Here is a 24,469-nt window from a genome sequence, read left to right on the forward strand (position 1 = left end):
AGTTGCCACTGAACCAGGAAGAAGTTAAGAAGGCTATTGTGGCAAGGGAGCTAAATAGTATATTTAAAAGGGAAGGATGTGGTCAACAGTGCTAAAAATTGTTAAGAGGGCAAATAAGATGAGGACACAAAATATCTCTTGGATATAGAAATGGTAAAATCACTGGAGATATTGGCCATTTCAGTAGAATAATAAAGGCAGATGCTGGAACTGGGATGTGGTAGGATAAGTTGGAGGTAAGAAAATTGCAAGAAGTCCAGATAATACTGTGTAAGAAATTTAGCTGTAAAGGAAATGGGAAAAAAAGTGATAGTAAGGGTATATGAGATATAGAATAGAGAGAATTTTTCAAAAAGGAGAGACTTTTGACTTGACTTAAAATGGTACCCCCATTTTAAGCCAAGGGACTCTGATTTCTTTGCCTCCCTTCCAAGTCTGCTTATATTTTCCCAATTTGTAAATATCAGTGTCAATTTCCCCACCTGCAAAGTGGGGATTATATTTTATAATGTTGCTATACATGGCTGCTAACTGGGAGCAAGTGAATTGTATGAGAACAATTCTGTTTTTCAATCACAATGGATGAATGTTAATATCAGATGTATTTTTCCCCTTATGTTTCCTTGTAGAAAAGGTTATCCTTGGAGCAGAGGGTCTAAATATCAAAAGGAAGCTTCCAATTGACATGGATTGGTTCAGTTTGTGGAAATATTAGAGAGATATAGGTGCAGGCGAGAAATAGAATCCCAAATGAAGATAAAAGGATTCTATTGGCCATGGGATAACTCTACTAACGTAACAAGAGAACACAGACATACAGACAGAATTGTCCAGGCCCTTTGCGCATTTGTTCATTAGTATTCTTTTTTCTATTGATTTGAAAGGGTTCTATATTATATGGACACTTACTCCCACCTTTTATTTATTGCATACATTTCTGTAGTCTGGATATTTTAATTTTAATATGTGATTTATGCCATATAAATTTTCAATATTTCTCATTTAACAAATGTTCCTTTTAGTTTTTATATGGCATACTCTGAATAGAAAGAATTTAACTGTCTTCAACCAAAGCATATATAAATACTTTTCAACATTTTTTTCCTAAGACATTCTTGATTTTTTTCCACTTTTGAAGTTTTCAGATATCTGGAATCAAATTTATATTAGACATGAGGTAGGAATCTATGTCCAGCCAACCTTCACCACCACCACCTCGGTAGTTGTCTTTAATTAGAACATGATGTTCAACCTCCAGGTTTTAGCCTCAAGCACCTAGCAAGTTGTGTAACTCCCTCAAGGAACACTTCCTTGTTCTGGATCAAAACTGCCCACCTATCTGTGAGGTGCTTCATCACTGCAGTGGAAGCGAGGAGGAAGAAAGGTGGACTCCTTTTCTCAAGCACTTGTGCTCGCCTGTACCAGAATCACTCAGAATGCTTCCCGGGTGTATATTCTTGATGATTTTACTCATTCCTCAGGTTAAAGGTATGTCTTGCTCTTTTTATCAGGACTTTCTTATTATACTATGAGGTTGTGTCTCTTTAGTCACAAACTTTAAATTGTAAGTGATAAAAACAATAAACATTGATGATTTTTCTGAGAGCTTCGACTAGATTATAGCTAATCATGAGAGTCCATGCATCTGTGTAATGCCATATCACTCTTGAACGCTCTGACCCACAGTGAGGAGGAGAAAGGAGTGGACAAGTACTGCACACCTGCAGCATGGCAGGCACTGTGCTGGCCATTAGCTGCTTTGTATGTTAAAGTGTTTAAAATTTGAAATTAATATCTCTACTTTACAGATAAGGAAAATGAGACTATTTACGGATCAGAGAAATTAAATATGATACTGCTGGCCACACGATAAATTGGTAAAGCCTTGATTCAAATCAGAGCATATTCCAAAAAGCCCATGCCCTCTTCTCTTTATTGTTCTTTAAGTACCACACCTTAATTAAGCAGGGCTCACCTCACAGATGACTATCAAGGTGATAGGACATGAATAGAAGATTTATGGTTAGCACTGATTCAGGGCTACCCAAAATTCTTTAACAGGCCTTATACTTAACTATGAAAGGTAAGACTTTAAATACAAACAACCCTGGAAGACCAAATTCAGTAATTTACATTCAAACAGGCCAACAGTGCAGGTTTTGACAGCAGACAAAATCCAGAGGTTGGCATGAAGATAATACAATGACAACTGCAGGCCGGACACGGTGGCTCACGCCTATAATCCCACACTTTGGGAGGCTGAAGTGGGTGGATCACCTGAGGTCAGGAGTTTGAGACTAGCCTGGCCAACATGGTGAAACCCCGTCTCTACTAAAAATACAAAAATTAGCCAGGCATGGTGGTGTGTAGTTGTAATCCCAGCTACTTTGGAGGCTGAGGTGGAAGAATCGCTTGAACCGGGCAGGCGGAGGTTGCAGTGAGCCGAGATCACGCCACTGCACTCCAGCCTGGGTGACAGAGCAAGACTCTGTCTCAAAAAAAAAAAAAAAAAATAATAAATAAATAAATAAATAAATAAGTAAGTAAAATTACAGCTGCAGAACATGGCGAAAATATGGAGGAAATGGAGGGACACTGATTTCTTTGGCTCCTTTCCAAGTCTCCTTATATTCTCCTGATTTGTAAATATCAGTGTCAATTTCCTTGCCAGTAAAGTGGGAATAACATTTCAGTGTTGCTGTCCATGGCTGCTAACTGGGGGCAAATGAACTGTATTAGAACAATTCCGTTTTTCAGCCGCTGTAGACGAATGTTAATGTCAGACGGATTCTTCCCCTTATGTTTCCTTGTAGAAAAGTTCATCCTTGGAGTAGAGGGTCAACAACTGGTTCATCCTAAAAAGCTTCCTCTGATACAGAAGCGAGATACTGGACACACCCATGATGATGATATACTGGTACAGGTTTTGATTTAGTAAATAACATTTGTTGTTTTCACAGGCATGTAGACAGTTGTCTCTAGCTCCAACCAGCAGCAAATAGGGAGAGAGGAGTTTCAATTTTTCTAAGGACTCCCATTCGGCATACAGCATGTGCTTGGGAATAAGCAACCCCTCAATGGGTTAGAAAACAGAAAAGAGTAAAGCTTGGGTTTAGGGGATACCATTCTAAATTTTCCAGTTTATGGAGTTCCACCAACAGCTTTTCAGGCTGACTTATAACAACCTCATTTGTTCTGAGCCGGTGCCTGGCGAATGTCATCTTGAGCGTGTTGCTTTCCCAGAGGTCTGGCATGCAGGCTTTTGTTTATAGAGTCTGCAGCAAAGATGTACAACTTTCAGAGGAACTCAAAGGCCTGCTTGGTCTGTTGCTCAGAAGGGTATTTATTCAGACGTTAAAAATTAAATAAAAACATGTGAAATATTACTTTCAAAAGTAACGAATGCTTATTATAGAAAATCGATAATATACGTAAGAGGGAAGAGGCTTGAAAATTAAGATGTTTTCAATTTCCACTGTTATAAAAGACATTAGATGAATGTCCTTAGGTATTTATCATTAGGCACTTGATTTTTAAGCCTTAGGTTTTAACTGGGCTCATGGAGAATATTGACAGGCACTTTGCCCAAACGTACTATGGAAGTCCAAACCCTTCCCAGTGAGTTTCTTCTGTCTACCATTAGAGCAGCCAGTTTTTCAAGTTCTCACTTGTTAGGTTTCTCAGTCATAAATCAGATACATTTCAGTTTTCTAAACAGTCCCATTGAGATCTGTTTCCTACGGCTTGAGATGATTAAAATAAAAAGCAACTCTCTATCTCCTCCCCTTTGGAAGTAATATGTAACTATTTTGGTCAACGATTCTCTTTAATATCCAACTCTTTTCTCACTGTCTCAGACTTTGTCTTGGCTGAAGAATGGTACTCAGCTAAGGGGACTTTCACCAGCTTTCTACCACCTATTGTGCATACACTGGTGGGGTCTTCTCACAACTACTGTCTTAAGACTTAATCAAGACTGATGTTAAAAATCTCATTATGGCCGGGTGCAGTGGCTCATGCTTGTAACCCCAGCACTTTGGGAGGCCGAGGCGGGCAGATCACTCGAGGCCAGGAGTTCAAGACCAGCCTGGCCAACATGGTGAAACCCCATCTCTACTAAAAATAAAAAAATTAGACAGGCATGGTGGTGTGCACCTGTAATCTCAGCTACTCCGGAGGCTGAGGTGACAGAATCGCCTGAACCCAGGAGGCAGAGGTTGCAGTGAGCCGAGATCATGCCACTGTGCTCCAGCCTGGGCAACAGAGCAAGACTCTCTCAAAAAATAAAAATAAAATAAAATAAAATAAAAAAATCATTATGAATATGCCAGATAAGCTTGGATAAGGGCAAGAAATATAAACAATGAACCTAAAGCTTCTTGTAGTACCAGAATATGCTCAAACAGACAAAACAAAATTCAAACCACATTGAAGGGGTCTTGTCAAAAGAATTCAGAAGCCAACAGAAAGAGCTCCCGATGGCCAAAGCTGGGATAATGTGAAGAACAAAATAAATAACAGTTTTGTATTACGACATGAAGTATAAATAAATATCATGAGCCCATACTGATATAAATAAATGACTGAATAACTTATATATAATAAATAAATAAATGGAAAAAATGGACAATTCTCCTGGGAGAGGAATCAAATAATTTATGTAGATGATGTCCTCTCCAGGAAGTGGAACCTAAATCCCCACCCATTAAGTGTGGGCTGTAGGTTGTGACTTCCTTCCAGGGAGTACAATATTGAAGAGGGGAAAGAGTAATTTTACAGAGAGAAAGATGAAAACACCACCTCAGCCACGTGATCAAGTTTAACACTTGCTAAGTCCTGTGGCTAGTAGGGTGTAATAAAATGGCATTTTCTATTGTGGTTCTCACCTCAAAATCCATAACATCAGTCTAAGCGTGAGAAAAACATCAGAACAAAAACAAATTGTAAGACATCCTACAAAATGCTTGACAGATACTCCCCATAAAGGTCCAGATCATAAAAAAAAAAACAAAAAACCCTGAGAAACTGTGAGACTTGAGGAGGCTAAGGAGACATGACAACTAAATGTAGTGTGGGATCTGGGATCAGATCCTGAAAGAGTTGAAGTACATCAGGGAAAAACTAACAAAACCTGAATAACTATAAACTTGAATTAATAATAGTTTATGCATCTGGGCTCATTCATTGTGACAAATAGACTATAGTAATGTCAGATGCTAATAAACAGGGAAACCTGAGTAGAGTATGTGGAAACTCTGTACTATCTTTCCAACTTTTCTGTAAATGTAAAATGATTCCAAAATAAAAATTAAAAACCAAATTCTCTTATTAAAAACAATATTGATACAATTTAAGATATCATATTAACAATATTGACAATATTAACAATAATCTTTTAATATTTGTTAATATGAAATCCATATTTGAATTTCCAAAAAAGTTCCATGGCCACCATTACACCCATACATGCATGTACACATACACGCAGACACACACACATACACACCTCTACACATACAACTCATCATGTTGCAAAACGTGACCAAATCCTTTCTATCTGATTAAGTACGTAACCTAGTTTCTTGGCTTCCCACATGGGGATTCTGTGTCTTTATGATAAAGCCGTTAATTTTATTGTTCAACTTACAGTCAAAACAGCCTTAACTAATGCACACTTAACATTGAACAAATACAAAACTCTCCTTTCCAACCTCATAGCTGCCCCTCTTCAGATCCTCCTTGCTATAGTAGCACAGCTCTACAAGTTAAACAAATCAGAAATCTGGGCTTAGTCTTGACTACTCTCTCTTACTCCATCTATCACTGAGCCTTGTAGATTCTAGCATGTAAATGTGTTTTAAAGTTATCTACTCCTTACTCCTCTGCTCAAATCATCTGCATTCATCGACAGCCTTAAATGGTTTTCCTGGCTATAGTACTGAGTTTTGCTAATCCATTATCTATAATAAGTAAAGTACTAAAACACCATGCTTGCTATGGCATGTTTCTGCCTAGATATTTAGCTTCTCTTTGTTCTTAGGATAAAGCCCAAATCTTTGACTTACTAGATTAAACATGATTTACTCCTTCCCACTTTGTCATTTCATTTCTATTCAACTTACACCTGATTTTCCAGTAATATTGAACCTCTCTCTGTTCTTCAAATGTGTCATGTTCCTTCCTGGCTCAGGGCCTTGGCATATGCTGTTCCCTGCCCCGACTTCTCCTTGTAATATCCCCGGAACATCCTTGCATTTCTCCAATTATGATGCTCATTACACTCCACTATGTGTGCTTGGTTATCCAGTGTTTTTCTCTGCCAAGCAGGGGCTTCCATGAGGGCAGAGACCTACACCATCTACACCATTGTACTTTCCATATTATCTCTGTGCCTGAAATAGTAGTCATTGAATAAATGAATGAACAGTCATCTCAAAGTAATGTGCAACATGTATGACCAACAACTGTGAATCTTAAATTATAGAGAATTTTTATGAAGCATGAAGAAATAAAATACCACAAAAGAAACTGGTGAAAGGACATGAATCAGAATCCATATGAAAACTACAAATAACTCAATAAATAAAGGAAAAATATTGATGTGAATGATCATCCAGGAAAACAATTTATCACAATAAGTTATCATTTCATTGTTTGAAATATTTGTATTAATCATAATATCGATTATTGGTAGGAAGGTAAGGAAACAGAGACTGCTATAAGTTGATGGTGAGGTTCTAAATATGTCCACTTCCTGTCTTCATGATAGTTTGGCAATATTTATCAAAAGCTTTACAATATTTTTCATGTCATTGAAAATGCAGCTCTGTCCAACTACAGGGAATACTCCAAACCAAATTTCTCATAGTAAATATAGATTAAATAAATGAAGTTTCACTGACATTGTGCTTAGCTGCCTAAAGACACATACTATAAAAAATGTATTAAAATAGGAAATAGTCATGATTTATAATTGAATGGAAAGTAGATGAAAAAACAGTATGTATACAAATTGTTTTAAAAATGCGTGAACAGGATATCTGTGTATAGGGCTGCTACATGGACATATGGTAAATGGTGTATCCTTGGATGAGGAGAGAATCTGCATTTTCCATTTTATCGTATAACTAGAAACTATATATAATATGCTATATTATATTAATTATACTAAACTATATTATAACATGCTATGTTATAATATAAATAGCTATAATATAAATATAACTAATAATATAACTATAATATAAAATAATAACTATATGTTTTATTCTAATATAACTAGAAGAAATCTAGTTCTAAAATATAACTAGAATGAGGTTTGTAAAATCTTCCTTCTAATATTAGTTCTCTTTCAATTCATCTTTATCAGTATTTTGCGTTTTGGCTGAAAGGACTGCTGGGTGGATTGGAGATAGGGAACGTTCACCCAAAGCACTACTTGCTCTAGCACACACTAAATGAGCCCACGTTGAAGTCATGTGATGCCTCTTCTTTTTTAGAAAACGTATGAAGAAGAATTGTTGTATGAAATAAAACTAAATAGAAAAACTTTAGTCCTTCATCTTCTAAGATCCAGGTAAGTTCTATTGTGATCCCAGTACCTTACAGATTTTAGTAATTATGGTAAGCCAATTTTCGTAAAAACTGCCAGTGAAGTGGATTCCTCAAGTAATTGTTATTTGTATGTAATCTGAATTTTTCCTCTTCAATAAAAGCTCTTCATGTGTAAACCAATCACATCTCAAAAGCTTAAAGACAATCATAGATGCCACTGTTCTCCCATTCCTAAATAACTCCATACTTTGAATATTTGGAGTTTTTTTGAGTTCCATATAGTCACTCTAAGAACAGGGTTAATACATTACTGTGTTGGGAATCAGTGGAAGAAAAGAGATTTGAAAAACATGGTTTTTAAAATGACTTCTAAGTTGTGTAAACTAGATATCAAACCAAGTTCCATTGCAGAGTAAACTAAGAACTGTAGAGCATTTGCTTCGTCAAGACATCTTGTGTAACCAAATACTGTAATTGCAATGCCTATAACTTTCTTCATTGGCTTTCTTCAAAAGAATGTCTATTGTTCCTGCTGTTTAAGTTTCATTGTTTTTCCACTGGGCCATTTCTACACATAATAGCTCTGTCTCAGATCCCCAAATATTAAAAGGGTGAGGAGCTGTCAAATGCTAAGCAGAAAGAAAGAGTGACACTACTGGGGAATTGAGACTTTGGTCTATTAGCTAAAAGTAAATAACAAAACACACACACACACACACACACACACACACACACGCAACCCCAAACCCTCCCTCTATTCTGAATCCGTCACCGGACAAATGTACTGAATAATAAACATAATCCCATAACCATATTGATAATACATTTAGACTCTGCATATTTTCACCTTCTCAGCATGAAAGAAGCAAACATTTATTGAGAGATTTCTCTCTCCGTTATTTTTTAATTCCTGAAAAATGTATATGAGACAGATATTGTTTAATTTACACTTTGCTAAGGAAGAATTATAGGTGCACTGAAAGGATAACTTGTCCAGGGTCACAATACTCATAAGCACATGATGATGCAGATGGTCTGACTGAAGAGTTCCAAGTTACTTTCACAATTACCCCAGGCTGCCTAGGCCTCTGAGTTAATTTCATTGTATTAGCCATTGCTTAATTCTGCTAATCAGCCTGGAGTGTCATGTTATTGAATTGTACACACAGAAAGCAGTTTAATCTAATTTCAACATCTGTAATAGGCAACACTGCCTCATTCCCTTAGTTCTAAAAAGTAAATGAATTTAGTGCATATCACAGAGCCTCTAAATCTGTGAATATTATGTGATTGGATGTTTTCGTAATACAGTAACAAACAGAAACTGATCTTATTAATTTAGATTTCTATTTGTCTTTCTTTCCATGACCACACTTTTCAACATTTCCCCTCTAAGTTTCATTCAGCTTGGTTTTAATAACAATAAATACTTATTTTATAAACTCATGTTGAGAAATAGTGATGAATCTTTCTAGGACAACAGTGTTAAATCAGATTGCATATTCATTCTGTGGAAACATTGATTGGGTCAATTTTCTGTTCGCTATAATAAATCTATTAATAGATGAAGAGTTTTATTTGTATGTGCACATAAGTCACCAGAAATATTAATTTAGAATCTACTATACAACCAAGCAGTTTATTATACATTTTATATATGCTATTTCAAAACAAACACAAAATAATTATATTCTATTTACCTGTTGCATCTAGTTAATGTTCCCAAGAAGTTTACTATGATATAATTTTAACACACAGAGCAAATTGAAAAAATCCATATACCCACTAACATATACATATACCCATAGACCCATTAAGATGCACATACATACACATATTCACTAATATTTTACTATTTCTGTTTTATATCATCTTTCTTATCAATCCATTCATCCATCAATCCATTCATCCTCCATGTTATTTTTATGCATTTTAAATTATATTGCAGACATCAGTTTACTTTCCCCTCAATACATGAACAAGCTTAGCATTAGAGTTTAGTATTTGTTTTTGTTTGTTTTAAGACACAACCTCACTCTGTCACCCAGGCTAGAGTGCAGTGGCACAATTATGGCTCACTGTAGCCTTGATCTCAACCTCCTGGGCTCAGGTGATCCTCCCACCTCGGCCTCTCAAGTAGCTGGAACTACAGGCACATGCCACCACACCCAGCTAATTGTATTGTTTGCAGAGATGGTATTTCACCATGTTATCCAGGCTGGTCTGAAACTCTTAGGTTCAAGCAATCCTCCTGCCTTGGCCTCCCAAAGTGCTAGGATTACAGGCATGCACCACTGCACCCAGCCTAATATATGTTTAGAATTAATTTTTTCTTTGTGTAACATTTTCATAAAACGAAATGCACAAATTTTAAATGTGCATCTACATATTTGTTGAAGTTTATGTATGTATGTATGTATGTACACATGCATGTATTCACTTATTGTAATTTGACAAACTATGATTGTATATATTTATGGGGCCAAAGTGATGTTATGATTCATGAATACAATGTGAAATAATTCAATCAAGCTAATTAACATATCTATCACCTCAACTACTTATTTTTTTTTTGTGGTGCAAACACTTGAAATGTACTGTCTAAGAGTATTTACTGTCACTATTATTAAGTAAATTCAACATGCTGTGCAACTAAAAGGCCTAGAGAAAGGAGTGGTATCATTCAATTCTATCAGCACTGTGTTCATAATATTTAATAAGCTTTCATTATCCTCAGACAACCCTTGTCAGAGAAACTTATGGCACAAGGAGAAATGGAAAAGAGCATTGGTAGCAGACTGTTTATTTAGAATCTTGGATCATTTACTTAATTAACCTCCTTGGTTCTCAGTTTCCTAACTTACAAAATGTGGATAATTTGGTTGTTTGGATTCAATAGCATAATGAATGTATTGCACCTAGATAACGTACGTAGAGCACATTGCCTGGATCAATAAGTGTTGACTGCCTAACAAAAAAAAAAAAATAGATCCCAATAAAACACAAACTAACTTACTCATCCCATGTAACTTGGGCTTTGTACCTACCCTTTGACCATCATCTCCACATTTTTCCTACAGCTCCAGTCACTGGTAACCACCATTTTACTCTCTGCTTCTATGAGTTCAATTTTTCTAGATTCCACATATAAATGAGATTATGCAGTATTTGTCTTCCTGTGCCTGGCTTTTTTCACTTGGCGTAATGCTCTCCAATTCCACACATGTTGTCATAAATGACAGAATTTTCCTCTATTTTAAGGCCAAACATTATTCCATTGTGTATCTTTACCATATTCTCTTTATCTATTCATCTGTTGATGGACACCTAGGTTGATTCCATAATTTGGCTATTGTGAATAGTGTTGCAATGAACATGGGGGAGGAGACATCTTTTCCACACAGTGATTCCAAATCTTTTACGTAAACACCCACAAGTGGAATTGCTGGGTCCATCCATTGAGCTCTGGCAAATGCTCTTCATGCTTCTCCTGAGTCATCTCCTCTCAAAATCTGTCATGGGAAGTTTTGTTTTGTTTTTTTTTTGCCATAGATTACATTTGTCCATTCTGGAAATTTTCAACACAAGAATCACACTACACGTACTCTTTTGTGTAAGACTTTTAAAATTTAGCATACTGATATCGAGATTCATTCATGCTGCTGCATTTATCAGAAGTTTGCTTTCTTTATTTTCTTGCAGTATTCTGTTGAATAAATACACTGCAGTTCGTTCATCCATTCTCCTATTGATAGACATGTGGGCTGTTTTCAGTGTTTGGCTATCATTAGTAAAGCTTCTATGAGCATTCATGCACAGCCTTTTTATAAACATATGTTTTCATTTCTCTTTGGTGAACACCAAGGAGTGATATTCCTGAGTCACAGGATATGTATACGTTTAGATTTATAGAAATCTGACAGATTCTTTTCCGAGGTGTTTGTCAAATTTTAATAACTACCAGCAATGTATGAGAATACTAGCTGCTGTATGTATTCTTCATCATTTTATATTGTCACTTTAAAAAATTTTAGCTATACTAGTTGCAATATTTAATTTTTATTAAATGTTATGTTTCCTGTTGAAAATTTTTTCATGTGCTTATTTGATCATTTGTATATCTTTTTAATCTTTAAATATTTACCCATTTTTATTAGGTTATTTGTCCTGTTATTATTGAGTTCGAGGAGATTTTTTTTTTCCTCACTCTGTCATCTAGGCTGGAGTAGAGTGGCGCGATCTTGGCTCACTGCAACCTCTGCCTCCTGGGCTCAATTGATTCTCGTGCCTCAGCCTCCCCAGTAGCTGGGACTACAGGCATCCGCCACCATGACTGGCAAATTTTTTGTATTTTAGTAGAGATGGGGTTTCACCATGTTGGCCAGGCTGGTCTTGAACTCCTGAGCTCAGGCAATCCACCCGCCTTGGCCTCCCACAGTGATAGGATTACAGGCATGAGCCACTGTATAATTTGGAGACCAGCCCTTAGTCAAATATAGTTCTTGTTATGTTTGTTCCTGTCTGTGACCTTTTAATTCATTTTTTAAAATTGTGTCTTTTAAGAAGTAAAAATTTATAATTTTAAATAAATTTTAATTTATCAATTTCTTTATGGTCATCATTTTCTAGGACCTAAGAAAAATTACCTAACTGCAAATCACAAATATATTGTATGTTTGCTTCTAAGCTCTTCATAGTTTTAGCTTTTAGTTTTGGTCTGTTATGACCTTAAATTTGTGTATGTGCATATGCGTGTGAGTGTGTGTGTGTGTGTGTGTGAGAGATTTGCTGGAGAAGTCAATATTCTTGTTTTTCCATATTTATAGGCAATTATAGGCAATTATTCCAGTCCATTTTGATGAATTGTCTTTCTGGTGCTATTGGATTACTTTGGCACCTTTGGCCAAAATCAAATGACTATTTCTTGGCTCTCTATTCTATCTTATTCATCTATTTACAGTCTGTAAGCCATGGCCAAACTGCCTTGATTACTGCAGCTTTTTAGTATAACTTAAAGGCACAATATGTAACTCTTCTAATCAGAATTGTTTATTTATTCTAGGTCCTTTGCATTTCTATATAAAATTTAGAACCACCCTGGCAATTTCTATTAAAAGACCTGCTGGAATTTTATTGAATTTCATTTTAACTGACTGAACCTATAGATAAGTTTGGAAAGAACTAACATCTCAATAGTGTTGAGTATTCACGTTATAACTCATCTTCTTTAAAGTTTATCAATATCTTTTTTTTTTTTGAGACGGAGTCTTGCTCTGTTGCCCAGGCTGGAGTGCAGTGGCGCAGTCTCGGCTCACTGCAAGCTCCGCCTCCCGGGTTCACGCCATTCTCCTGCCTCAGCCTCTCCGAGTAGCTGGGACTACAGGCGCCCGCCACCACGCCTGGCTAATTTTTTTTGTATTTTTAGTAGAGACGGGGTTTCACCGTGGTCTCTATCTCCTGACCTCGTGATCCACCCGCCTCAGCCTCCCAAAGTGCTGGGATTACAAGCGTGAGCCACCGCGCCCGGCCTATCAACATCTTTTAAAGTTTTCAACGTGGAGCTCTCACCTGTCTTGCTAAATTTATTTCTTGATATTTACTATTTGTGGTGGTTATATAAGCTGAATTGTTTTTATTATTTTATTTTTCTATGATTTGTGTCTACAATATAAAAGCAAAATGGATTATTTTATTTAGGCTTTGGGGTTGAGAAGCATTAGTAAATGAATTTATTGACTGTTTTGTAGAGTACTTAGAAATCTTCTAGGAAATTTACCATCTTGTCCTCTGAAAATACTGATAGTTTTGTCTTCCTCTCTGATTATCATTTCTTTTATTTTTATACTTTATTTTATGACAATGGCTAGGACCTTCATTACAATTTTACCAGAAGGAGTGAGGGCAGCCTTACACTTTTCCTGATCTTAGAGGGAAAGTGTTCAGTATTAAATGATTAATATGACAGTACCTGTAGATTTGTCATTGATATATTTTATCAAATTAAAGTTCCTTGAAAAGTTTGTTGCAAGTATTCTGTCTGAATCCATTGAAATGTCCATATGGCAGTGTACACTGATTTTTGTTCATTATACATTATATATTATTTTATAATAAATTACTGTATTTAATTTGCCAATATCTTATTAAGGGTTTTTGAAATTATGTTACTGATGGCTATTCTGTGTTTTTAGTTTTTGCAATAGATTTGTCAAATTTTGATGATAGATTATGTTGGGCTTCTGAGTTGGGAAATATTCTCTCCTATATTTTCTTAAAAAAGTTATTTTCAAAGTGTTTGATAGAATTTACAAATGAAATTGCATGTGCCTTGAGCATATTTGTGCGTATGTGTAGGAAAGAGGTTTTATAGCCAATTCAAGTTTATTGATAAGGGGTTATTCAAAGTTTCTATTTTATCATGCATCAGTTTTAAATTACAGTTTTCAAGAAAAATGTCTATTTCACTTAAGTTGTCTCCTTTTTTGGCATAAAGTGTTTCATAATATTATCTTATAACTTTTAAAAAAGGAATAATTTATTTAGTGATAATTCTTTTTAAATTTCTATTATTGGTAATTTGGGTTCTTCTTATATGACCAATCTAAAAGGGACTATAAATTGTCGACCTTTTATTTATTTATTTTTAATTTTTTTTTCTGTTTTTTTCTGAGACAGAGTCCTACTGTGTTTCCCAGGCTGGAGCGCAGTGGTGTAATCATGGCTATTGCAGCCTCAACCTCCCAGTCTCTAGGCATCCTCCCACCTCATCTTCCTGAGTAGCTGAGACTAAAGGCATGCGCCAACATGCCTGGCTAGTTTTTTAAAAACCTTTTTGTAAAGATGGGTTTTCACTTTGCTGCCCAGGCTGGCCTCGAACTCCAGGCCTCAAGCGATTCTCCTGCCTTGGCATCCCAAAGTGTCAGGATTACAAGAGTGAGCCATCATGCCTGGCTTGATCTTTTCTTCAGCTTTGTGAATAATTGTAATTGGTTGTCTATTTATTTTACTGATCTCTTTTATCGTTTGTATTATTTTCTTTATTCTTCTTATTGAGTGTTTATTTTTCTCTGGTTATAGAATATGTAATATTTTCTAAGTATTTAAAATATTGAAGTCATAGCATTTCTCTCAAGTCTTCATTTAGATACATCTCAAAAGTCTTGATTTTTTTATTATCATTCATTTCAAAATATTTTATTTCTTCTGGGATTTCTTCTTTGAGTCATGAATTATTTTAAAGCATGTTATTTAATTACCAATGTTTGGATTTGTTTGATTTTTTAAAACGTATCTTTGGGCCAATCATTTGTGTATTTTGCAGTTTGTTACAGGTTCGGTTTTTTTCATGTGTTACAATTTCATTCAGACTAAAGAACTTTTACCAATTTTTGTAGTATAGATCTGTGGCAAAAATTCACTTCAGTTTTATTTTATCTGCAAGTCTTTATTTTGTCTTCCTTCTTGAAGGCGATTTGTGTTGCGTGTGAAATTCTGGGTTCACCAATTTTCTGTAAGCTCCACCTTCCGGGTTCACGCCTTTCTCCTGCCTCAGCCTCCCGAGTAGCTGGGACTACAGGCACCCGCCACCACGCCGAGCTAATTTTTGGTATTTTTAGTGGAGACGGGGTTTCGCTGTGTTAGCCAGGATGGTCTCCATCTCCTGATCTCGTGATCCACCCGCCTCGGCCTCCCAAAGTGCTCGGATTACAGGCTGAGCCACCACGCCCAGCCGATTTTCTGTATTTTTTTAAGAAAAGACGATGACTGATGATGTTCTCCTCTCTTCAGGCTCACATCGTCTCTAATGGAATGTTAATAGTTGTATAAATTTCTGTTCCCCAGTATGTGTCGTGTTGTCTTTCTCTTGCTGATTTCGAGATTTTGTCTTTATTTCTGATACTCTGCAATCCGACAGTGATGTGCAAAGGTGTGACTTTCTTCATATAAATGCTGTTTGATGTTTGCTGAACTTCTTGAAATTATAATTCACGTCTTTCTCCAAACTGGGTTCACTTTTTGCTACCACTTTTCCATTTTTTTTTCTGATACCCTTTCTCCACTTTCCAGCACTCCACTAATCAGTATGTTAGTCTTTTGATGTAATCTACATAGCTCTGAAGCTCTTTTTTTCTGTGTCTTTTTCAGGTTAGATAATTTCTATTGATCTCTCATTGAGTTTGTCGACTCTTTTATCAGTTTTGTTCTTATTTTAAGGATATCAAGTAAAACTTTTATCTAGGTAGTTTTTAGCTATAACATTTTCAATTTATTTTTAAAAAATATAATTCCATTTATCTGCCACGGTTCTACATTTTTGCATGCATTGCAAATAACTTTCTTTTACTTTGCTAAGCATAGTTACAGTAGCTGCTTTAAAAGTCTTATCTGTAATTTCAGCTTCTAGATTAACTTGAGATAAGCCTCTGCTGATCATCTTTTCTCTTGACAATAGTTCAATGTTTTATGTTTCTTCATTGTGTAAATTTGAATTATGAACTGAACAATCTGAATGTTGTGTGAAATGGACTCCAAATTCTGTTACATTCTGCTGAAGAGTTCTCATATTTTCATTTTATTTGGAGATTAACTTTGTTGGACTTAAACTGCAAATTCTGTCTTTTGGGTGGCATCAAATTTTAGTTCAGTTGTTTTATTCTTAGCATGGCTACTTTTAATCTATCCTTCACATGTCATAGTTCAGGGAAAATTCTGAATTTGAGACTGAGTTTGTTTACAGAACTGAGGACTCTCCCTGCTCTCATTTTCTTCCATGATTACTGTGTTCATTCCTGTTACTGTGATTACTCCAAACTCTGTTATATGGCTTTTCAAATAAGAACAACTGTGGTTTTCTAGCAGAATTTTATCCATCCTCTATAAGGCAGACTTCAGCCTGACCTCAAGCTAAATGCTGTAAAACTGGAAACTTCATCTTATGCTGTGCCTTCTTCCCTGTTTCTCATACTGTGCCTTCTTTACCTCTCATGCTGTGCCCTTCTCCCCTGAGCCTCCTTCCCTTTCCCAAAGGATGCTGACATCCCTTCAGAGTCTGCCTGCTTTTGCTCAGTACCTGGATCCTTTAGGTACTTTCTTTCTATATATTATCCAGAACTAACTATTTTTATACATGGAATGTTTGTCTGGTAGTAGCTTATTCAGCCATAGCAGGAATGAAATGCTGTATTTAGTTCATTTTAAACATTAGTTCACCATTTATTTTTTTGACCACTCCTAATATTCCAAATACTATCTTAAAAACTGTGAGACACAAATAAATAAAAATGAAAAGTCCCTTTCCTATGGTAGTTCACAGGTAACCTTTGAAGACTGACATGAAATACATCAGGGGTGAACAAATGATAATTGGTACACCAAATTGGGCATGTTTCTACTAATGTATACCCCTTAATCTAAGAGTAATGTTCAAAATTTGGAATATTTGGAGTAAAAACAGCAGCAACAGTAACAAAAAATGAAACAAAGAACATGTAATAGCAGCCACATATACGGCCCATGTAGCCTAGAATGCTTATTGTCTTCACCTGTACAGAAAAGGTTTGCTACATTTTTATTATGTAGCAAAGATGAAAATGAACATCTTTGGAAGTGTGAAATACACCTTAGGAAGGGATTTCAAAATCTGCTTGATGGAGTCAGGATGTGTGTTTTGCACTGAGTTTTGAAGAATTTCTAGAAGTTTCTTATGTTCAGGTTGGGATCAAGAAGTGGCCATGGGTAGTCCAAAAAGACGTTCAAGAAAAAAATTATTCAGTGACAGTTGTTAAAGCACCATAAGGCAGGCTTTATTCAGGCCCATCACTATAGATATAGAGACCACTGCAATGGTAGGGTCTTGCCATGGGGGAGAGAGATTGGGCTCAATTCCAAATACAGCATGGGTAGTGTGAATTTATTATAATTAATACATATGGCTTTTATCTAAATATGTAGCTGTTAGGTTACTATATATTAAGACATATTCACCACATATATCTAATGATGTGATGAATATAAGACATATTCATCACATATATTAATGCATGTTTTTTGCATTAATTTTGGTCTCCGATTTTTGTTTAGATAACATTTTCTCCAAGCTATTTTAAAAATACTGCTTTGCTAAAACCGCCAGAATCTATTTTCTAGCTTCTCTACAGTCTTTATGAACCATGATATTTAGGTAGAAAGGCTCTTCATATGAGCGGGCTTGATTTTGCTTTACTATTTCTAGCAGAAGAGGATCTTGCTGAGATTTGGAAGCAAACTGGACACTTCTCCATCACATTATAGGTTTTATCTGTCAGGTGTTTAGAATGAACAAATCTCACCACCTGTCTGCCCTCTTTTTCAGGGAGTTCCTGGGCTCAAATTACAGTGAAACATTCTACTCCATGAAAGGAGAAGCGTTCACCAGGCATCCTCAGATCATGGTAACTTATGGAACTTTACTGTGTCTCTTCTCTAAAAGTAGTATTTCCTGATGTGATTTTGAAACCCTGTTCTAGCTGTACAAGCTGCTCCAGAAAGTACTACATCAGAAATAAGTTCTGAATTGATTACTCTCACTGAAAAATTATAGTATAAAAATACGATTGTGTGGACCCTAACCTCTTACTGCATAATAAGCAAATCAATGACTGCTAATATATCTTTGCTTTTCCTAAACTGATTTCTATACACTCAATATGGTGTTAAGTCTGGGAGAGGGTAAAGCAGGACACCAAAAATATAAGGCACCTTATGAGGCTGTGATCAAGCTAAACGGATAAAATCTGAAGCTATGAAACAACTTTAAAATCTCCATTAATTGATCCTTATGTGATTCTCATCCCCTTGCCCAGTTTTTCTGACGCACCAATGTTGAGGTCTTTTCTTCAATCCTCACATGAATTTTTGTTCATTTCTTCTTATTATTATACCATTAATTTTAATAAAATCTAGACACAGATTTTATTTTTACATCCCCATTGCTTTTTTCCAAAACATGTCCTCTGTAACCTTCTACCAAGAACATTACTTTTACCAAACCTATACATTTAAAAAAGTATTTCCTCCATTTTAAGCAATTGTCAACTTTTTTTCGTTTTGTTTTGTTTTGAAACAGAGTCTCGCTCTGTTGCCAGGCTAGAGCGCAGTGGCGCAATCTCAGCTCACTGCAACCTCTGCCTCCCAGGTTCAAGCGATTCTCCTGCCTCAGCCATCCAAGTAGCTGTGACTACAGGCGCACGCCACCATGCCCGGCTAATTTTTGTATTTTTAGTAGAGGCGGGGTTTCACCATGTTGTCCAGGAAGTTCTCGATCTCTTGACCTTGTGATCCACCCGCCTTGACCTCCCAAAGTGCTAAGATGACAGGCGTAATCTACCGCGCCCAGCAGCAGATGTCAACTTCTATGAGAGCTAAGTCTTTATGCAATCTTCAAAATAGGACGAGAGGAAAACTGGGTAACATTCTTTTATGCGGGGGGTGGGTTTTTTGTGAGGGTGTGAGGTCCCTGGAAGACCATAGGAAGTGTCATCCATAGGGAGGATTTTAACACATGGCAATGATGGGAAAAATAATTACCTGATTGGACTACCATGGGCAGAGCATCAAGTAGGGAGTAATAAAGACACCAACTAGATTGAAACAGAGAGGCCAGAGAGAAAGGCTAGTTTCATAAAAATTTTAAGGTGGATTAAAAAGTAATATTTCTAAGGAAAAGGTCACAATTCTAAAACTACTGTTATCATTAACAGACTATTAAATTTGTAGAGGAAGAATCTATACTTTGCTTTACACACAATAATCACATAATTAAGGTAAAATGTCTCTGAAGCAGGCTCAAATATTTCCAAATGAAAGAATTTAGTGAATGAATGCAGAACAAATATCAATGTAATTTGTCAAAATAAAACATTGATACATTCTGAACAGAAAATATTTAGATATTAGTATCTATATAAAATCAATATTTATACATATAGTAATAGAGTCTTCTTCTATTTTAGGATCACTGTTTTTACCAAGGATCCATAGTACATGAATATGATTCAGCTGCCAGTATCAGTACGTGTAATGGTCTAAGGTAATGCAGAATGTCTTTCTTTTTCCTTTATGACTTTTCCTATGGATTTTCAAAGAAATTAACTTTGTTGATTTTGTTTTATCACTCCCAGTATATAGAAAAATTAATGAGAAAAAAGCTGCTGTGCATTTTTAGCAGTGTCAGCTGTAGCCTATGATTTACGTTTTGACAAAGAGATGTCTAAGGCATAGTCCTGAACAAGACAAGCTTTGCAGTATATGAATAAGGGATTCGTATTTGGAAGATGGCTGAAAATCATTCAGTCTGGCCTCTCATTTTATAGATCAGGATACTGACTGAAATTAGAAACTTTCTCCTGAATATTCCATTTGCTAGTGGTAAAATTGAGTCCAAAATCCAGGTGTTTTGAATGCTAGTTTTGTGAATTCCCATTATGCCATAAGGCTTGACTCATTTAGCTTTTTACTAAATCAACCTGTGTTTGCAGCCTCTTGAAAGTAAAAATGCAGAAGCAAAGCCTATAGTTCTCTATAGATCATAGGCTCATGGACAAAGAAAGATGATGTGAAGAGGTAAAGAAGAGAAGAAAAAGGAAGTTCTGTCTTTAATTACAGGAAATTGACTTGACTAGTTCTTAGTATTTTCAAGAATGAGAACCCCTTTAATGAGACAGTTACCACATATTAGTATTTTTACTTTCATGTATTTACTTTCGTTTATATTCCATGTCATAATAGACATAGAAACTCACATAATTTTTGCAATAACTCTTAAGACTTGACAGCGGTCCACAACCACCAGTGGGACTTGCTACTCTACCTGTGCTCAAAGCAGATATTGGACTGTGAAACTTGTGAAAATCTAGTAAGTTGACTCTTAGAAAAAAGTATTGCTTCAAAGGCCACGTATCATCACATTTCCTTACCACTGAAAGCACCCTCCTACATGTTCATGAAGCACTGGCTTTGTGGTTTCTCTTTCTTGAAAAGACAAAGTCAATACAATGAAATAGAGTAATTATAGACCTTGAATACACATTGTGTTCCCAATTTCTACAGGGGATTCTTCAGAATAAGTGACCAAAGATACCTCATTGAACCAGTGAAATACTCAGATGAGGGAGAACATTTGGTGTTCAGATATAACCTGAGGGTGCCGTATGTTGCCAATTATTCCTGTACAGAGCTTAATTTTACCAGAAAAACTGTTTCAGGGGATAATGAATCTGAAGAAGACTCCAAAATGAAAGTGAGTACTTTATTATTAAGTTATCTTTACCCCAAATGAAACGCCTTTTATTTTCTTGATGATGTCTAGGGAGAAAGTATGAGTCCAGCTAGTGAAATATATGTGCCACTTTGAGTCTGGCACTTCGTCTGATATTTGAAATTGGAAAACTTTTGTTTTTCTTATCTATGTAAAAAGTGTTTATTTCATAGAGTAAATCTCAGTTTGTTTCATCAGTTTCAAGAAAGGATGGTTCTATAATTCTATGTATAGATTGATAACACTGGGGCTATGAGTAGTTGGAAATAATGAATTTTCAATGTCCTAAAACCTAATCTAGAGATAGTGTCCTTCCTTGTCTTCCCTGCCATTTTTTTTTTTGCAGTTATTGATGACAAGCTATGTTCTCCCCTTTTCATCATTCAAATGTTTTAATGGTTAAGGATGATTAAGGATAAAACAACTTCAGTTTTTGGTGGGATGGTTGTATAAAAGTAGTCCTTGGAGCTTTAGGCTTTTCTATACAACTAATCCATATATCCTTAAATTCCCAGTGGATGTTAGCCTGTAAGCTACATGGTTGTTTTCCTTCTTCATATGTCCATGATTTGTATAGTGTCTCACACATACTGTATGCCTAATGGATGTTTCCTGATTGAATAAATCAACAAATAAATGATTACTTAGTCCACAGAAAAAGATTTAGCCAAATCTTTGAACAATTTACCTCTGGTTTGTCCTCAGAGAATATGTACATACCTCAGCGCACGCACACTGAAAGCTGAATACTTAGAAGAATGTCCTGGTATTGGTGTTTTATAGACATAAAAGATTGGCCAGGCATGGTGGCTCATACCTGTAATTCCAGCACTTTGGGAGGCTGAGGCGGGCCAATCATCTCAGGTCAGAATTCGAGACCAGCCTGACCAACATGGTGAAACCCCGTCTCTAGTAAAAATACAAAATTTGGCCAGGCAGTAGTGGCGTGCGCCTGTAATCCCAGCTACCTGGGAGGCTGAGGCAGAAGAATTCCTCGAACCCAGGAAGTGGAAGGTTGCAGTGAGGCAAGATTGCACCACTGCATTCCACTCTGGGTGACAGAGTGAGACCCTGTCTCAAAACAAAAATAAATAAAAATAAATCAAAAAATAAAAGATCTATGATTAGCAAAATTTATACATGTTTGCTTGGAATTGAGACTACTGAAAATTAGAAAGTTGGGAGGCAGGGGAAGGAGTACAAGAAATGCAGTCAGTCCTGTTTGTCCATCCTATGTTTTAACTCTCAGTTACAGATGGATGTTTTTCACGTGAGCTTACTAATGAAGCACTTACTCAGTAAATGAAAAAAAAAAAAAAACTGAATGTTAAAGTATGGGTTTATGATTATTTACAACTCTTATTTGACCTGAAAGCCTAAACAAAGCATTAGGAAAAAGAGCTAATTCATGCTGGGCTTAATACCTAGGTGATGGGTTGATAGGTGCAGCAAACCACCATGGCACGTGCTTACCCGTGTAACAAACCCACACATCCTGCACATGTACCCTGGAAATTAAAAAATTAAACTTAAAAAAAGAAAAGAAAAAAGAACAAATAGAAAATACTAAAATCCGATGTATAGGACCCCATGTTTAATCATATAGATCTCATTTAGATAAATACGTATAATTTTTATATATTCATATGCCTCCCCACTTTGTATCAATATCAACATTTCTTACCTTGAAAATACTAGGATTTTTTTTCCAACTTAAAGGGTTAAGATAAAAAGTGTTAACTATACTTCAACTGAATTTTCCCTAAATTTACAGGAAATCCATGATGAAAAGTATGTTGAATTGTTCATTGTTGCTGATGATACTGTGGTAAGTTTTCAATAGAACATTTCTCTCTTTATTCTTCCTTGTGGAACTTGTAGTTATCATTCTAGCATAGAGAAAAAGGTATTCTAATCAGAGTTCTATTCTAGGCTCAAAGTCCTATTTTTAGCTTCCCAAAACAGACATACATAAGAGATTATGGGGTCCGTTGCCACAATAGCAGACTGACCCAAAATAGAACACCCCTCCCCATTAAGAACATATGGAAATGCTGAATAACATACAAAAAGTTGAAAATATTTTAACAACCTATTGTTAAGCTCAAAAGAAAAAGTGGAAAATCTCCAAGTACTAAAAATGAAGAAGAAAATCTCTTTCAAACAGTGAGTAAAATTTAAAGGCTTGGTGACCCCCCTGTATAGAATACAAAAAGAGGCAATTGTAATGTAATTGAATGTAAACCCCTGAGATGCAAAATACTGAAATTTGGAAATGAGACCTCTGCATCAGTCTCAGAGCCATAAAGGGCTGCCCATCTCAGAAAAGGAAACTAGAAATGCTCCACAGAAACTGCAAGAGATAAGGGAAATTTTCTCTCTGCCTGTAGCCATGAGCAGGTAAAATGTTACACATGGGAAAACAAATCTCCTGTTTGTGTTATGCACAGATGTGTGACATGATATTACATATTTCTTCAGATGCAGCATTGCCAAGCAAATTTTTTAATATAAAAACTTATTAGAGAACTGCTAAACTGCTGGAAGTCAAGTCAAAAATGCCCCAAAGTGACTCTTCAACAATCCAAGATAAAATGAACCACATGAGGAAGAGTCAATCAACTTAAAAAAAAGGAAAATAAGCTCACCAGGAACTGTAAATCATCCAATGATATTTCAGACTATGCTGTGACATTAAATTATATGTTTAAAGTTATTAAAGATGTAAAGATGAATTAAAATGACACTGAAATAACTAGAAAAGACTGGACAAAACAGCAGGCATACTTGAAAAGCTACCTGTTTTAACATTTATAAAAGGAAAACGTATATACCCTTGAAAAAATTAAACAGAAGATTAGACACATGTGAAGAAAGAATTAGTGAACTGGAGAATGGAGGATGTAGAGAAACCACCATTTCTCCAGAGAAATAAAAAGTTGGAAACTGTAAAAGAGAACATAAGAGACATTAATTCAGAATATAAAGTTTATAAAGAGTGAATGGGAATGATTGGATGACAGATGACAAATGAGAGACAATTCTTGAGAATTTTCCAGAAGGAAAGGAATAAGCAAATCAGATAACATTGTAGAAAAATTTCTGAATATCAAAGACAAAGAAAAAATCTTTTAAAATCAACTGTAAGAAAGAGACAGATTGCCTATGAGTAAATCACAAACAGAGCATACATTTTAAACAACAGAAGATACAGTTTCTAGAACAGTAAGTTCAAACAGCTAATGCAAAATGTTATAAAATTTAAATTGAGTACTAAAATATCAGGCAAGGATAATACATTGGGAGAAAGAAACCATACTTGAAATGTTCTATGGAATTTTAGATTAGGAATGTAAAGGTAGTCACAATTTTACACTTGGTAAGTAAAGTATGAGTGTTAAAACTTTAATTGTAATCATTATGAACCTAGCAATTAGAATGTAAATATTCCAAAAGAGTAGAGGGAAATAGATGGATTTGAAAATTTAAAAAAAAAAGACCAATCCAACAGAAAGCCTCAAAGAAAATACACACATGCACACATACACCTACAGTCACGCAGCACATAACAATGTTTTGGTCAACAATAGACCACATATATGAAAGTGGTCCCATTTGATG

The 24,469-nt window shown here is 35.7% G+C and overlaps 1 protein-coding gene across 1 annotated transcript in view; it reads left to right on the forward strand.

Annotated features, from left to right (window-relative positions):
* Positions 1-1,329: 1,329 nt before the first annotated feature.
* The window catches only part of ADAM7 (ADAM metallopeptidase domain 7), a 61,360-nt gene continuing 38,220 nt past the window's right edge, over positions 1,330-24,469 (forward strand). Inside the window, exons 1-7 of the mRNA XM_003272881.3 lie at positions 1,330-1,488; positions 2,814-2,917; positions 7,500-7,576; positions 17,906-17,984; positions 19,545-19,621; positions 20,641-20,830; positions 22,623-22,676. Coding sequence (XP_003272929.2) covers positions 1,437-1,488; positions 2,814-2,917; positions 7,500-7,576; positions 17,906-17,984; positions 19,545-19,621; positions 20,641-20,830; positions 22,623-22,676 — 633 coding nt within the window. The 5' untranslated portion in view covers positions 1,330-1,436. The remainder of the gene's footprint in view (positions 1,489-2,813; positions 2,918-7,499; positions 7,577-17,905; positions 17,985-19,544; positions 19,622-20,640; positions 20,831-22,622; positions 22,677-24,469) is intronic.

The sequence above is a fragment of the Nomascus leucogenys genome, chromosome 8, assembly GCF_006542625.1.
Source record: "Nomascus leucogenys isolate Asia chromosome 8, Asia_NLE_v1, whole genome shotgun sequence".
NCBI classification, from domain to species: Eukaryota; Metazoa; Chordata; class Mammalia; order Primates; family Hylobatidae; genus Nomascus; species Nomascus leucogenys.